Below are 17,570 nucleotides of genomic sequence, written 5' to 3' on the forward strand. Positions count from 1 at the left end.
TTTACTCCACACCTGCAATGGCGAGAGCTGCCCCACTTTTGAAAGCCATTGTGTTCATGAGAATGAAACATATATTTCTCATTGTTTATAAATGTGAATGTGAGCTTGAATGGTTGTTCTACAGCATATGTGCGCTTGCCTTTCTAAATACACTCCATCGCTACTCACCAGTGTAGTCTTCTCGGCAAATGCACGTGTACCCTCCCTCTTTTCGGGCGCAAACCCCTCCGTTGAGGCAGGGGTTGGAGTAGCAAAGGTTGATCTCCATCTCGCAGTAGTCACCAGTGAAGCCCACCGGACAACGGCAGCGAAGGCCAGCAATGGGGTGGATGGGCCGGAACAGGATGGAGGGCGAGGAGATGAAGGGGGCGGAGCTATTGAAGCGCAGCACGGAGATGCACTTCATGTAGTTCTGGCACGGCTCGCGGAGACACACGTTGTCGTCAAATGGCAGGACCTGAAAGGACAGGAGAGGAAGACATTGTTAGTAGTGGTAGCTAGTATCAGCCGGCAAATTTAAATGCTATTCTTTTTTTCTTGAATATTCTTTTTTTCTTGAATATTATTATTATTATTATATTGTTTTTTCTTGAATATGTTTATATATTATTATTATTATTATTATTATTATTATTATTATTATTATTATTATTATTATTATTATTATTATTATTATTATTATTATTATTATGTTCTTTTTTTTCTTGAATATTCTTTTTTCTTGAATATGTTTATATATTATTATTATATTATTATTATTATTACATTCTTTATTTTCTTAAATATTCTTTTTTCTTGAATATGTTTATATATTATTATTATATTATTATTACAATATTCTTTTTTTCTTGAATATGTTTATTATTATTATTATATTTTTCTTGAATGTGTTTATATATTATTATTATTATTATATTATTATTTTTCTTGAATATGTTTATATATTATTATATTATTATTATTATTATTATTATTATGTTAATATTTTTTTTTCATTATTCAAATAATTCTTCCACATACGGAAAAAGGCTGCATTCATTCAGCACCTTTTTCCCTTCAAGGTAGAGTGCTTTTGTACTTGTCACTCATACATTCACATCGTGGCCCCTGTTGCCACGGCAACAACGCAACTTTTTGGTCTAATTTGACTCAATTCAAGGCGGAATTGGGTATTTTACCAACCTCCATCTGTGTGAGCGATGTCAGCCGCAGCCTGTTTAGGTACAGTTGTTCCTCCAGGGCCTCGGAAGGAAAGAAATGTCCTCCCGGCAGTGCGGCAGAGAAGCTGACGTTCAGGATTCCTCCTGGGGCGGCGTCCATGTCCGGCTGGATGTTGAAGACAAAGACGTCCTCAACGGGCACCGAAAGCACGGCCGACACCCCCTCCAGGAAGTGACCCAGCTGAGGTGACAAGAAGTGCTCCTGGGACATGTTCTGGAGGCGGACAGTGACGCTGCTGCCCAGCATGTCCTCGGTGATGATGAGGACACGGAGGACACAGTGAGCGGAAATGCTGTGAACGCCATCTATGGAAAAAAAAATACTTTTAGATTGATGAGAAGTGAATGGAATACCAGTGATATGGACTTTCAAGACCCACAGAATATTGGAATATTGTAGGACTACATAAACATTTAAACTGTGTAAAGAAACTTTACACTCTCATCAGAAAAAATGAGTTTGTTTCTAGCCTTTTGGGGTCTTTATAAATCGACAGGAGAACATAGTGTGGTTTCAACACCTGATTTTTGACCAAAAATCAGAGAAAATTTCTGCAGAGAAACAACTGACGTCCATCTTTTTTGTATGAACACGTTTGTTTTCTATAAAACAACAAAAACAACACAGGACAAAACGATTTTGATGGCAAAATAACTGCAGCTTTAGAATATAACAGATTTAACACAAAACATACAGGGGCTGTGGTATTGTATGTACGCTAGTGGCCCCGCCTCTCCCCACGGAGACAAAGACTGTATGACTGACAAAAGGTGCCACTCTGCTCGCTGTTGTTCTATGAAGCGTCTCGATTATGAAACACTAAAAAACAGACACAAATGCATATGGTAATTTATGGAGACCGGCAAAATTTGTCATTTTATTCTCCACATTATTATTTATTATTTATTATTATACGGGAGCCAGGCAACAACATTTCGTTGGCAATTTCACTGCTGTGTTATTGTGCAATGACAATAAAGAAAGTCTATCTATCCATCTATCCATCTATCCATCTATCCATCTATCCATCTATCCATCTATCCATCTATCCATCCATCCATCCATCATGTGATTAATTAAGGGCTGCACGGCAGCTGAGTGGCTAGCGCGCAGACCTCACAGCTGGGAGACCAGGGTTCAATTCCACCATCGGCCATCTCTGTGTGGAGTTTGCATGTTCTCCCCGTGCATGTGTGGGTTTTCTCCGGGTACTCCGGTTTCCTCCCACATTCCAAAAACATGCTAGGTTAATTGGCCACTCCAAATTGTCCATAGGTATGAATGTGAGTGTGAATGGTTGTTTGTCTATATGTGCCCTGTGATTGGCTGGCCACCAGTCCAGGGTGTACCCCGCCTCTCACCAAAAGACAGCGGGGAAAGGCTCCAGCACCCCCCGCGACCCTCGTAGAAAATGAATGAATGTGATTAATTAAGAAATCTGGTCATGTTTTAATCTCTGTGACAACATTTTGCTAAGCAACAAAGAGACAGACAAGAAGGAAAAAGGTAAGTGAGGATAGGGGTTGTTTGGAGGTGGCAGCTGGTTTGACAACCGGATTATGAGGCACCTCACTCCCCACTGACCTCACACACACAAACACACACACAATATAGCAGAAGGGAGGACCCTCTGAGATAAATAAAGAGCCAGAAGGAAGAGAGACATTAAGAAAGGAAGAGAGAGCCACACTAAAAAATGAACACACGTAGTACAACAGTAGTGACTCTAACCTACTGTACCGACACACAAAGTCACATTAGATGAAATAAATGAATGAAATGTCATCATTACGTCATCTTCCGCTGTGGGGGCAGAGAAAAGGCAGCATTATTACATTATTGCCATCATGGAACACAAATTGAAGATGATCTCCTATTGTCATTTAAATGATACAGAGATCTTGGAAACGACTTTGGATAATCTGCTGGAGTGGGATTTAATCTCACACATACACACACACACTCACAAACTCACAGTATTACAGCACACTGTGTAATTACTCCTCTACCATCCGGTGTCATCAAGAGGACTTTCATTCATTTTCTACCGCTTATCCTCATGAGGGTCGCGAGGGTGCTGGAGCCTATCCCAGCTGTCTTCAGGCGAGAGGCGGGGTACACCCTGGACTGGTAGCCAGCCAATCACAGGGCACATATAGACAAACAACCATTCACACTCACATTCATACCTATGGACAATTTGGAGTCACCAATTAACCTAGCATGTTTTTGGAATGTGGGAGGAAACCGGAGTACCCGGAGAAAACCCACGCATTCACGGGGAGAACATGCAAACTCCACACAGAGATGGCCGAGGGTGGAATCGAACTTGGGTCTCCTAGCTGTGTGGCCTGTGCGCTAACCACTCAACCGCCGTGCAGATCAACAAGACTTACTTCCAAAAATACTACAATCTTATTCATTCATTCATTCATTTTGTACCGCTTATCCTCATGAGGGTCGCGGGGGTGCTGAAGCCTATCCCAGCTGTCTTCAGGCGAGAGGCGGGGTACACCCTGGACTGGTAGCCAGCCAATCACAGGGCACATATAGACAAACAACCATTCACACTCACATTCATACCTATGGACAATTTGGAGTCGCCAATTAACCTAGCATGTTTTTGGAATGTGGGAGGAAACCGGAGTACCCGGCCGGAGAAAACCCACGCATGCACAGGGAGAACATGCAAACATGGCCGAGGGTGGGATTGAACTTGGGTCTCCTAGCTGCATGGCCTGCACACTAACCACTCATCCACCATGCAGATCAACTGGACTTACTTCTAAAAATACTACAATCTTATTCAGTATTAAATTCACTTTATTATTAAAAAAGGAATTGAACCAGAAATGAAACAAAAAATGAGAAATGCATAGCATAACAATGTGTTGCGGTTTGGTTTGTGTGTGGACAAAAGCCTTCACTTTGCTTCCTGACCTTCCCATAGCAACGATAATCAATCATCTGACTCGTCAGCAACTGCAGCCCCACAGGTCTGAAGAAGCTTAAGAAGTCTCAGCATGCTTCAGTATACAGCACACGGGACTTTGATTGACATTTAGCAAATCCCACATCCACTGTCAACTATTTGGACAGCCAATCACCCCGTACATGAACAAACAAGGTCAAACATCATCTCGAGCAGAGATGCAAGAGCCTGCAGTGCAGCAGAACTTCTATAAAGAACAATAGCGAACTCTAACAAGATGGAAGAAGAGATGTTGACTGATGGCATTATTAATTCAGAAATACATCCCGCTGTGGAATAAAAAGCTTTGGCTGCTTTGTGAATCTCTCTAGAGTGATGATGGGAAGTGAGGACAGGTGATTTAGTTGCGAACTTCCAAATAAAACAGCTCAGTCATAACTAATGCATCACCACTCTGCCGCTTTAGCGTGCATGGAAACAATAAAACATTAATATCACACAAAGACCACAAAATAGGAAGCTATTTTGACCACAAAACAAAGCATTTTGTAAATAACAACTCAAGAGAGGCTTTCACAACTCGTGTGGGCTCTCAAGAAGATGAGATCTTCCCATCTGAGCTTCACAGGGGGAGAGGAGAGTGCTCATAAAGCCTTTAAAGAATAAGCATGCTGATGTTGAATCGGCAGTGAGGTCCCACCGGTGCTAGATACTATATTTCCAACATGGAAAAAAAGGCGGGTTCGATCAGTGTTCTGCCTCGAACATGCTGGGTTGGTCCACAAATGGGGATTTCAGTGCTATCTCACTTTGCCAGGTAGCTTGACTAATAGCACGTTGAAAGCTCCTTCAAATGTCACAGCATCCCGTTCTCACTTCCTGGAAATGTGCATAGAAATAGTCTGCAAAGTAGTCGATAATAGAAGCCAGTCCAGGAAAAAGATTTTCAAGCCGTCTACCGAGGTTCAGGTTTGAAAAGTGGCTTCCGGCAATGAGCAGTGGAAGAAATTGGACAGATGTATTTATTTGTGTAAGCAAACTCATTTATTCCTGAAACTCCAGACCCAAAAGGGACAAATTGGTCCAAACATGCACCATAAAGTGTTGCCTTTGCTGTTGTTTTCATGACAAATACACCACATTGTAGTCATGCCTTGAAATTTCTTGCACCGCTCAATGCTCTCTACATAACACTAGCTGCAACTTTAGGGTGTTTGTGTTGAATTACCTCAAAATTTGGGACATATCTTTAGAGGAGTACATGTTTGTCAAATTTGAGTAAGAAAATGGGTGGATGGATTGGTTGAAAATCACTGCCAACATCAAGCAAAATGTCTTTACAGGAGCACGGGCGGGAATTAGCATAACATCGGAGGATACAGTGGAACCTCAGTAAGCGTCTGACTCCGGAACTGGAACGTACTGTCACTAAATCAGTTTTCCCCTAAGAAATAACGCAAACCTATTTAATCTGTTCTACTCGTACGCATGTATCGCAATACTTTTGGGGACTTATCACAACATTCATTCATTCATTCATTTTCTACTGCTTATCCTCACAAGGGCCAGCCAATCACAGGGCACATATAGACAAACAACCATTCACACTCACATTCATACCTATGGACAATTTGGAGTCGCCAATTAACCTAGCATGTTTTTGGAATGTGGGAGGAAACCGGAGTACCCGGAGAAAATCCACGCATGCACGGGGAGAACATGCAAACTCCACACAGAGATGGCCAAGGGTGGAATTGAACCCTTGTCTCCTCGCTCTTATCACAACATGACGAAAGAATTAAATTCAGCTGAGTCATGCTTAAAAAGCTACAAACCTTTGCTCACATAATGACAATTGTCTGAATTTCTAAAGTACATCTATTTATTGGTAACAATCTGGCAACATTTTCTAATGGGATGTCAGCCTCTGCACACATTGCTACTAAATCATCAACAAACAAACTAATTCCAACTGATTATCAATGGATTCATTGGATTTACATTATGTCTTATGGAACAAATTCATCTGTTAATGTTTGTTTTGCTCAAAATGCACAATAAGGGCGCACCGCAAATGCTATTGACAGTCAGTATCTCCAAGGTAATGATAATGGTAATGTTTCATTTGAACATGCATCAGATTACAATTGAATGCATCACATAATCAGTTCACAGTTCCACATGTCCAAAAGGAGTAGGAAGAAGCAAAATTAAATCCTACCCCTCCATCTGGTACTTTTACAATCAGTAACTGTTACATTTGTTCACTTCCTGCTTTCTTAATATATATATTTTTTTATTTTGTATTTTTATTTATTTTTTGTCACATACCAAAGTACGAGGTGATATGACCATCCAATGGCATAATGGGTATCATAATAAGTGTCAATATAGTGATATATATAGCACATCATGACTGGTTCAAGACTCTTCATCCTTGTATTTAGCAAACATCAACTGCTTGTATTGTTTCTTGAACTCGCTCATTCACAGGTAACACTCGAAATCCAAAATAATAATAATAAAATTATTTGTTTACCCATTTTACCTGTGCTGTAACATTTCAGCAAATAAACTATACTTGAGTACGATATTATGGTATTCATTCAAGAAAACCATTAAATGCCACATGAGGATTTGGTGATGGAGCCAAGGGAAAAACGCCTCAAGGCAGAAAGTTTAAAGAAAACCTTGTGTTTGATTGGAAAGATGTTCCTCCACATCCCGTCCACGTCATGGGCTGTGCATGCAGACAGCCATGTCTGACAAGATTAAATACTTAAAAGCCCCTCTTGCTCCCGTCATTCATATTCATTGGCACTGTTGTGCTTAAGACTCTAAGTAAGTATCTGCTCTCTTGCTAATGTAAGCGATGAGGATTACAAAAGTAAAAAAGCCCAAAGGGGGCGGATTTGTTATAAACTAGCACGCAAACCATCTTCAAATGAAGAGCAAAAATTGGATTTAGACTGAACAAAAGCCAATTGCTTGCTTCTCAGAAGTACACAAAAATCTGACATGGTGCCTTCAGCCCATTAGTGTATCCACCATCAGATGGGTTCAATCCCATTTCACACTATGCCGTCAACAGGGTTTTGTTTGGCTCTCCTCTCTGTTGCCTGGAAAGCATGCAAGTGCATTTTGACAAAACACTGCTCCCGACTAATTCACATTATATATTTCGACAGCATATATTTCCATGTCTTATAAATGTAACATTACTGATACCTCATCACCACCAAACTACATATAAATTGGACTGCAACAATTATTTGGATAATTCCAATACCTCGATTACAAAAAAATAGTAGAGGATTTTTTTCCTGTTTCGACGAAGAAGGAAGCGGGGGTTTGAAGACACAGGAAGATTAAAGAGGCTAGAAAAAATGGCAAGGTAACGAAAGAGAAGAAAAAGTAAATATGGTAATGGTAATGGTTTAATTTCATTTGAACATACATCAGATTACAATTGAGTGCATCACATAATCAGAGATCTGAGATCATATTTCTCCTCTCTTGTAGAGAAGTATTGGATGACATTTTTAGGTATAAAACTATATAAAAAAATAAAAAAATTAAATGTGTTTTTTCCAATTAATCGATTAATCGACAAACATTTCAGTAGAAAATATTCGATAGCTGCAGCAATATTTTTTTACCAAAAGTAGTCCATAGTTAACCACAAAACAGCGGTCATTCATGAATTAATTTTTAAAAACCAGTGATGTAGTGAGGAACCAACACATGGTGCCCAATGACTTCACCCCCACGAGCTTTTCTTCCAGTTACTCACACAAATACAACAGTGACCTGACAACAGAGACCTTAGTGTCAGCATCGCTCAGTCGTCAAATATAATTTATAGCGTATGGCAATTTCAATTTACAGTTATCATTGCAACACACACACATACACAAGTAGCTTGTGCACTGACTTGACATCTGATTTCTGCTCTGTTTGTTTTGAAAGCCTTTCAAGCCCTGAGGTCAGTCATTATACTAAAAGTAGAACTCAGTTGAAAAAACAGCACACACACACACACACACAGTTAGCGACCTTGGCGACACTGGATTTAAAGCAGCCTTTTACAAGGGATACTTTAATCCTTTACATTAAAGCGGATACTTGAGCTAACACAAAAGCCCTGCGGCATTTGAAGTCTCCGCCCATTAGCCAGTATCACATGTACACACACACACATTGTGTCTATTGTCGTCCATAAGTAGATCTGCAGCCTCACACAAATCCACTGACCTCTTCTACAAGGGACAGCGGTTAGCAGCTGGATGTGGCAGATGCCATCGTCCTGCATCTGTTTTCTATTTGTTCTGTGGACAAATCTCTGAAAATGTGCAATGGTATTCACGTCGGAAGTTTGTTTGTTTTGGTCCCTCGTCTTATCTGCAGTGTGGCTGTGATGTAACTGTGGGTTTTACCTCAGTCAAGCACCTGAGGCTGATTTGCCCGTGGCATGATGCCTGCCTGAATTTACATTTACCTCAACAATTGTTCCTGTTAGGCTGCGTATTAGTGACGGGGATGACTCCTGTGATGTACGCTTGCTTGTGTGTTCACATCGGTTTAAGCACGCAATGAGGCTACAGACAGGGTCATAGGTCGAGTCTCTAGTCTCTGCAGGCCAATAAAATTTCAACAAGAGAAAAAAAAAAAGTAACCATCTGGCCTTCGGAGCCTCTAGGAGAGTGGCAACTGGGTCTGGCTGCTCCACCAGAAACATTTAACTCTTGGCAACCGAGCTGGTAAAGGTGCTCTATATAGTAGCTTAGCCAGAATGAATACTGTACAGCAGGGGTCTCAAACTCGCGGCTTGAGGAGTTTTGAGGCTTGTGACGCTGGGTACAAATAAATACAGGAAATGATTTGGAATAAAACGGAAAATACACGTCAAGATAAAGCATCTCATCAAACATGTTGTTAAAGTTACGACGCTGCTCCCAGATGGAACTGAGTACGATGCTAACTCGCTAATTGGGTAAAATTATTAAGTTTCATTAATGTTCCTGTTAAAGGTTAAATAACTGTTAATACTGTACATTTGAATCTGTGTGGAAAACCGGAACCAAAGTACTGAAAAAGTGTAGGGTATAGCAGAAGCAAAAGCATTGAATATAGTTTTTTTTATTGATTTTTTTTTTCCGGTTTTTAATAAATGCATTTTGGGGTTTTTTTTAAAACCTGATGCGGCCCGGCTTCACCCAGAACCTAGCTCCGGTGGCCCCCAGGTAAATTGAGTTTGAGACCCCTGCTGTACAGTGCTTGTAGGCAGCTGTGTTTGCAGAGTCAGCTGCTTGTGGGATTCCAGCCAGTAATGGTCTCTATCTAAACCAGACTGGCACCCAACAGAGCACAGTCCTCCACCGAGGCCAAGTAGATGTTTGATTCGGATGAATGGGACACCTTTACTCCTGCTCTGTGTCCTTACACATATAGTAACAACAAGCCTGAGCTTGCTTTTGTCCTTCACCAAAGCCTTGCCTCTGAGATTTGGCGGGTGCAACCAAAGCCGTTCTTGGCCAATAGAACACTACAACGGTTTGCCGGTTGCTTTGATCGAGGTCACCTTCAGCTGACGCCCTTCGGGGTGCCAGACCAGAATAAAACATGATTTTCCTCAGCCTAGTGACCCTGCAGCCAGATGTTTGTCCTGCATAATTGTGTGTGTAAATAGATATTTAAACCACAAACCATGAACAAATGGGAATTATCCAGAGAACCTAGAGTGTGGAAGCAGAAACTAGAGGAAAAGGGGAGGACTGAGACCAAGACAAAAGAGAGGAGTTCAGGCCCAGCGCTCTCTGCCATGCAGAGATACTATTGACTAGAAAGAAATGAATACACTACGGAGTGCAAATCTTTGAGTACGCACTTTGTGATGTCACACATGGGAAAACACAAAATCATGCATAAGCATGACTGTACTGTACTCAAGAGAAGAAACGCTTCTGCGAAGGATACACAGCTTGCACAAACACACAAATCAGCTATGCATGTTCAAAACAGACAACACACACACAGTCACACCGTGAGAGGAAATATGCGGTGAGGAAAACACAGAGGACAAAAAGAAGCAGAGACAAAAATAAAGGAGAGGGGTCCCAGGAGAAATTTGGGCGATACAAGGGAAGTGCTGAGAAGGAAGAGTGGGGTTTAAATGAAAGCAAGGAGAAGCATGGCTATATATGAAATAAGGATAATATAAGGGTGGAAAAATATAGTATATGCTGAAGTAAGATGACCAGAATTCATTCATTAATCCGTGTGCATACAAGTTGATAGAAAAAGGCAGAGATAACACACACACACACACACACACACACGCTGTACACATAGCATGAGTTTCAATATAATCTCATATAAACTGTTGGAATAGTGAGGCAAATCTGGCATGAAGTACATTACAGTACATTAAAGGGCCCACTTTTTATGTGTTGTTTTTTATGTTATGTAAGTAAAATTGTAAACAATAGCACACTGATTCTCCATGATCCCTTGCGGATAGGTTACACTCCATTCTTCACTCGTTCCTTATTTACTTAAAATACTCACAAGTCACTCGTCAATTGATTAATTTACTTAACACCTTACTTGTTATTCCACTTCCTTACAAGCTTGTCCACCAATTTACTCATGACACCTCATTTGATTGTTAGCGCTACTGCAGGGCTATTGAAATAAATTGTTCTGTGGCCACATTTTCAGAACACTAAATGACTGGGGGGGAGATGTTGGGGGGGCTGACAATTTTGAAGACAAGGCGCTGCCGTACTTAAAAAAATGTCACCAAATGGCTTATATAGTGAGAAATGAAAACAAAAGCGGGCTGCATGGCGGTCAAGTGGTTAGCATGCAGACCTCACAGCTAGGAGACCCGTGTTCAATTCCACCCTCGGCCATCTCTGTGTGGAGTTTACATGTTCTACCCGTGCATGCGTGGGTTTCCTCCCACATTCCAAAAACATGCTAGGTTAATTGGCCACTCCAAATTGTCCATAGGTATGAATGCGAGTGTGAATGGTTCTTTGTCTATATGTGCCCTGTGATTGGCTGGCCACCAGGTACCCCGCCTCTCGCCCAAAGACAGCTGGGATAGGCTCCAGCACCCCTGTGACCCTCGTGAGGAAAAGCAGTAGAACATGGATGAATGAATGTACTATGTTCTGCCCGTGATTGCGTGGGTTTTCTACGGTTTCCTCTCACATGCTAGGTTAATTGCCGACTCCAAATTGTCCATAGGTATGAATGTGAGTGTGAATGGTTGTTTGTCTATATGTGCCCTGTGATTGGCTGGCCACCAGTCCAGGGTGTACCCCGCCTCTCGCCCAAAGACAGCTGGGATAGGCTCCAGCACCCCCCGTGACCCTCGTGAGGATAAGCGGTAGAAAATGAATGAATGAATGAAAACACAAGCAATATGTTTACACTTTGAAACACAGAAACACTAGAAAAATGCTAATCAAAGATAATAATTACTAATGGTATCACTAATTATGGTGTAAAAGCAATAGAAATAGATCAGAACAACACAGTAACCGAGTCTTTTAAACAACCGGCTGGTCAACAAACTCTTTAGTATTTAGTATTAGCAAGCGTTTCACATGCACACTTCCAACTTGCCAGATAAAAATCAACTCCAGTCAGAGGACGGGACACAAAAAAATCCCCAAAATCCTTCCTCGTCAGTTATCTCCACGCTGCTTGTCACAGTGGATGCAGCCATACCATATTCCCTCCCCGCCACTCCCCTTTCATGCTCTCTTACCTGTGACAGTGATCAGCATGGGAGCCACCAGCGGCCTGTTATTATCCAGTTTACGGCTCAGTCGGATCTCCCCGCTGGTGTGGTTGAGCAGCAGCAGGTGGAGATCGTTGCCTCTGTCAATGGTGTAGTACAGCCGGTCCGAAACATCAGGATCATGGGCCGGGACTTTCCCAATTATCCCGCTGGGGAAACTATTTGAACGGTTGGATACGAAGTTGTTAAAAATAATTTGGAAGTCCTGCAGAGTGGGTTTGTTGTCGTTCTGGTCCACCAATTTAATTCGCACGGTAGCTCGGCTGACCAGAGGGGCTGAGGTGGCCTGGACGACAATGACATACTCATTGCGGGCCTCATAGTCAAGATCAATGAGGGAGGTCAGCTCCCCTGAGAAGATGTCCATCTGGAAGATCTCCGGGATGTTCCCTTCCACGATCTGATACATGATTTGGGCGTTGGCGCCCTCATCCGGGTCTGTGGCTGTGATCTGGGCAACGACAGAGCCCACAGCACTGTTTTCCCTCACAAGAACCTCAAAGTCATCTGCAGGGAAGACAGGGGCGTTATCATTCACATCAAGAACTGTGACTTGAATGTGAACCGGAGTTTTCTGGGGTGGGACGCCTCGGTCGACGGCATAGGCTGTGAGCTCATAAAATGGCACACTTTCACGGTCCAAACGGCGAACAGTTCGCACGATTCCAGATGTCGGCTCAATGGTAAAGTCTCCATCTCCATCCTCGCCATTTTGGAACGTGTACTGAACGCGTCCATTGGCATGTGCATCTCGGTCAGTGGCTGAGATTTGGAGGACACTTGTGAATGGAGGAGCGTCTTCACTCACAGTTCCCTGATATCTTGGACTGAGGAACTGAGGTGCGTTGTCGTTCACGTCGTTGACATTCACCTCCACGTATGTGGTATCTGATTTCTGTGGAATGCCGTTATCTTTAGCTGTTATTGCCAAAGTGTAGGTCATCTGATCTTCATAGTCAAGTTCTGCTTGGAGCGTTATAGCCCCAGATGCAGGGTCTATGCGGAACTGAGGGATATTGTCCTCCAGGAAGTACGTAATGCGAGCATTTTCACCAACATCATCATCTGTTGCGCTGATGACAACCACTTGACTCCCAATAGGCCGATCCTCATTCACGCTAACGGAGTAGTGTGCGCTCTGAAACACAGGCCGGTGTGTGTTGGCGTCAGTGATGTTGATGTGCACCTGACAGGTGTCATGAAGCGTGCGATCCGAGGCGGTGACGGTTAAGACATAGCGCCGCTCTTGTTTGTAGTCCAGCGGGAGGGCTAAAGACAGTAGCCCTGCGCCCCCTGCGGTGCTGATGGCAAAGCGGTTCCTGGTGTTCCCGCCTGTTATCTGATAAGTCACAGCACTGTTGACATCCCGATCCACGGCCGTGACAGTTACCACACTGGTGCCAACCACGGCGTCCTCGTTCAGGCGAGCGTAGTATTCCTTTTGTAAAAACTCGGGTCGATTATCATTGACGTCCATTACTGTTATTGTGACACTTGCTGTGGCAGAAAGAGGCGGCATCCCATAATCTCTGGCTTCTACACCAAAGAAATAGTGCTCTACAGATTCTCTGTCAAGAATGGATCTGACCGTGACCCAGCCCGTTGCAGAATTAATCAGGAACGGTGTATCTGAGCTGGTGCCTGTCAGTCTGTACTCGAGGCGTGCGTTGTCACCAGCATCGGTATCGATGGCCTGAATGTGGAGGATGGAGCTTCCAACGGGGGCACTCTCAAGTACCGATGCTTGAAACGGTGTGGATACAAAAATGGGTGGGTTGTCATTGACGTCAGTCACCTGCACGCTAACAATGCCAGTATTGTTGGAAAGAGGGGGTCGGCCGTTATCCTGTGCACGTACACGCAAGGTGTACTCTCTCTCTGCCTCGTAATCCAAAGGTGCCACCACTTGGATTTCCCCGGTGAAACTGTCTATGGAAAACTGTCCACGGCTATTCCCGCTGATGATATTGTAGTGAACTGCAGCATTACTGTCCTTGTCCTGGTCTGTGGCGCTCACACGGAGGATCTCCGAGTGAGGTCTCACATCCTCCTTCACTGCAACCACGTAGCGTTTCTCGCTGAACTGTGGCACATTATCATTTTCATCCAACACGGTTATAAAGACCTTAACCGTGGCCGAGCGTGGTCCTGGTTCCTTTCCCTGGTCACTAGCCTCCACCTGGAGTGTGTAGTGCTCGCTTGTTTCTCGATCAACAATTCCACGTGTAGTTATGAGGCCTGATCTGGGGTCAATCTCAAAAGCGGCTCTACCAACTGTAGCAGTGTCGCCAACAAATCGGTAGCGGATATTAGCATTGGATGGGGAGTCTAAATCCGTCGCCCTCAATTGAAGGATTGGATACCCTTCCTCGACATTCTCCCTGATAGTTTCTCTGTACTCTGTCTGCTCAAATATAGGGGAGTGATCATTGCGGTCTGCAACAGTAATGGCGACCATTGTGGTGCCAGAGAGGCGAGGGGAACCATGATCGGTCGCGGTGACGCGAAAATAATGCAGATCCATATGTTCTCGATCTAGAATCTGAGTGGAGGTGATTAAGCCAGTATCGGGATGGATGTGGAAATAGTCAGAGGATCGGCTGTTCATCAGTGGGGCCATGCTGAAGCTGAGCCTGCCTGCATCGCCTGCATCCGGGTCTGTGGCAGACATGACAATAACAGAGGTCCCAGGCGGCTGGTTTTCAGCTACTTGTACTTGGTAGTTATACAGTGAAAAATGGGGATGTCTGTTCGCTGCCCGTCGAGAGCGAGGCCATGCCATCAAAACCTTACCCGCCTGTTCTTCCTGCAAGGTTTTATCATCCGGCTCTATTATCAGCCTTTCCAGGCTCCTCTCTCCCCTTGAACCGTGCTTCTCCTCAGCCTCCCCCTCTGGCTCACTCTCATCCTTGTGGCTTTCATCAGCCTGGCTCTCTCTCGTCCATCTTTCACTATCTAGCTGTGTGCTGGTGGTGGTATTATTGCCCCTATCCTGACCCTTCCCTCCCTCTGCCTTGATCTCCTCAGCTTGGTCTAGCTTTGTTGTCCCCGTCTTGCTCTGCTTCTCGTCCTTTCCTTCTTCCCGTGGTCCTCTCCCTCCTATTAACCCACCCTCCCCCACCTGTAATTTTCCTCCCCCAGCAGCAGCAGCAGCAGAGCCCTCCAGTCTGTCCCCCTCTGGCTGAATGCTACTCTCCCTTCCTCCCCCACCCCAAACATTCCCCCTCGCAGATAGTCGGACACTGTCAAACAACACTTGCTCAGTGGACTCTACTAGCTCTGATTCGTCATCAAAATCATGCATGTCTTCCCTACTATCTTCTTTGTTGTTGTTACTGTTTCTGTTGAAACCCCCCAACAAAAAGAGAGCTGTCCCATGTGCTGAAATCCCCTCATCCGTTATAGAGTCGGGCCAGAGAGGAAACTCATAGCGCCATGTGGTTAAGTTGACTTGTAAAGGAAAGGAGTGATGCTGGGAAGGAGCGGTTAACTTCCCAGGCACAGAAGATGCTGAGTCAGCCGCATCTGATTTAAATTCAGCTGGAGACAAACAGACTTGTTCAAAAGGTTCAATTTTTGCACAATGGCTTGTTTGTATTTGGACGAGTGATGACGTTTGAATTTTGTCACTAATAAAACACTGACTTGATACTTCAGGGATGGGGAACTGCCATTTTGGATAACTCTGAGTTATATTTTCCTCAGGATGTATAAACTCAGCTAACAAACCAAACCTTGCTCCCTCCAAACAATCCGAACAACCACCGGGAGTCTCCTTCTCCTCTCTCCTGCTCCTGCTTCCAGCTGCAGCTTTCACTTCATGATGTGCTTGATGCTGGAGCGTCAGACTCGGAAAAGCCGAATCACTGTCCGCATAATTAGATAAGTTCACGTATTGATTAACTCGTCCTCTTTCAACTTTTTCACTGCATGTAAACATTGCCAGTGTGCAACATCTGTCCTCTTCCTCCCCATCTGACCACGCTTCCCTACTCCAGGCACCCTCACCCCCCAAATGGACGCTACCCGGATCGATAGCATTGTGCCTGCCCAAATGAGAACAATTACCAGCCCTTCCTTTGACCATACTGGCTGACCCCCCACCACTACCACCACCACCATCATCATCAGATGCCTTTTTGTTCTGGTAACTCTGGGTTTTGATTCTATTGGGTTGTGATTCAAATGCATGATGAGAAGCTGAATTGTATCCAAAAAGAAAAGGGGTGCAATAAGAAGAAGATGATTTCATAGAGGAAGACCTGAGCCTGCTCACATGACGAGTCTTCTTCCACACCCCTCCACCGCTCCTTCCTCCACTTCCGGGTGCTTTGCACAGGCCAAACGCTCGCACAAAGGCTGTATGAGCGCCACGTTTAGTTAGGTGTGGCCGTGGCAGCGCGCGCGTTGTAGTCCTTTGTACTGTCCGTTTTTTACCGCTCTGAACCGGCGAGGAGCTGAAAGCTTCTGAGGTGGAGGGCGGAACAACGCCCTTCTTCCCCGGCCTCTCCGTTTCCACTCCCCATCCCGCACTGACTCCATCACTGAGAAGATAAGGAGGAGATAGTATCGGCGGGTCGTCCCCAAGCCTCCAGAACGTCCCGACTCCTTCCGGCGTCTCCTTTCCTGCCCCCGGCATCCCTTCTCCTCTTCCCGGGCGTCCCTCTGGATGTGTCCGCTCCACGCTCCACCTGCTGGAGGGTAGATCCCAGCTGTCCTCCGGCGACTCCCATGCTTGCTCACACCGCTTGCTCGCTTTACTGGCATCCCTAAGGCGGGCGCCCTGGGTCCACAGGTCGGAAGCCCCCGCTGCATTCACCGTCCGCGGGGTGAGGGCGAACAAAGAGCTGAGGAGAAGCAGGTGAAGTACCAGAGGCAAGAGCTGGGTGAAGCCCGGTAGCAGTGTAGCCATTTAGTCTCTTCCGTCCTCAGTCTCCCTTTTTCTCCCCCTCTCTCTTTTTTTCTTGCCTTCTTCCCTGGTTACTTCTCACTCCTCCACTCCGGCTAGGTGGCTACTTCCAGGACCGCCGGCACCTCCCGACACCTTCCCCCAGGCTCCCCCGTCTCTTCCTCGGCCTGAAGAGTTGGCATCTACCCGCTGTGGTGTGTGATGCTCAGGCTGTGTGAGTCAGGGGCGGCGCGGCGGCGGCGGCGGCAGCGGCAGCATCATCTCTCCACACCTTCACTCAGATCCAACATGGCTCGCACTCTTACTGGCTGCCTCACACACACACGCGCGCGCGCGCGCGCACTCTTGGCGTCTGTGCACGCCTCCAGCATCCACACGCACACACACACACACTCGCAATCAAATTCTCCGCCTCTTTCCTCCCATATTTGTACACCTCCTCCCATGGCCTGCATCCTTACATTGTCGTTCTCATAATGGTTGGCGTGGGTTTGGACACGGAGCCCACCATCACTCCACCATCACTCCATTCAACCTGTACGAACATTAACATAAATTCTTACTTGAAATGGAATATTTCAACAGGGATTATTCCCCTGTTTTACTTTTTTGAATTTATTTTATTTTATTTTATTTTGTCAGACTGACGAACGAGAATGTGGGGGCTTCTAATGAGCTGGAAGGGGATTAGAAGT

At 44.7% G+C, this 17,570-nt stretch overlaps 1 protein-coding gene across 1 annotated transcript in view; it reads right to left on the reverse strand.

Annotated features, from left to right (window-relative positions):
• Nucleotides 1–17,243, reverse strand: part of celsr3 (cadherin, EGF LAG seven-pass G-type receptor 3) — a 51,888-nt gene extending 34,645 nt beyond the window's left edge. The window contains exons 1-3 of the mRNA XM_058084097.1: nucleotides 11,934–17,243; nucleotides 1,183–1,526; nucleotides 169–457 (exon numbers count right to left, since the gene is read on the reverse strand). Coding sequence (XP_057940080.1) covers nucleotides 169–457; nucleotides 1,183–1,526; nucleotides 11,934–16,878 — 5,578 coding nt within the window. The 5' untranslated portion in view covers nucleotides 16,879–17,243. The remainder of the gene's footprint in view (nucleotides 1–168; nucleotides 458–1,182; nucleotides 1,527–11,933) is intronic.
• Between the last annotated feature and the right edge of the window lie 327 nt (nucleotides 17,244–17,570).

The sequence above is a fragment of the Doryrhamphus excisus genome, chromosome 10, assembly GCF_030265055.1.
Source record: "Doryrhamphus excisus isolate RoL2022-K1 chromosome 10, RoL_Dexc_1.0, whole genome shotgun sequence".
In the NCBI taxonomy this organism is placed as follows: Eukaryota; Metazoa; Chordata; class Actinopteri; order Syngnathiformes; family Syngnathidae; genus Doryrhamphus; species Doryrhamphus excisus.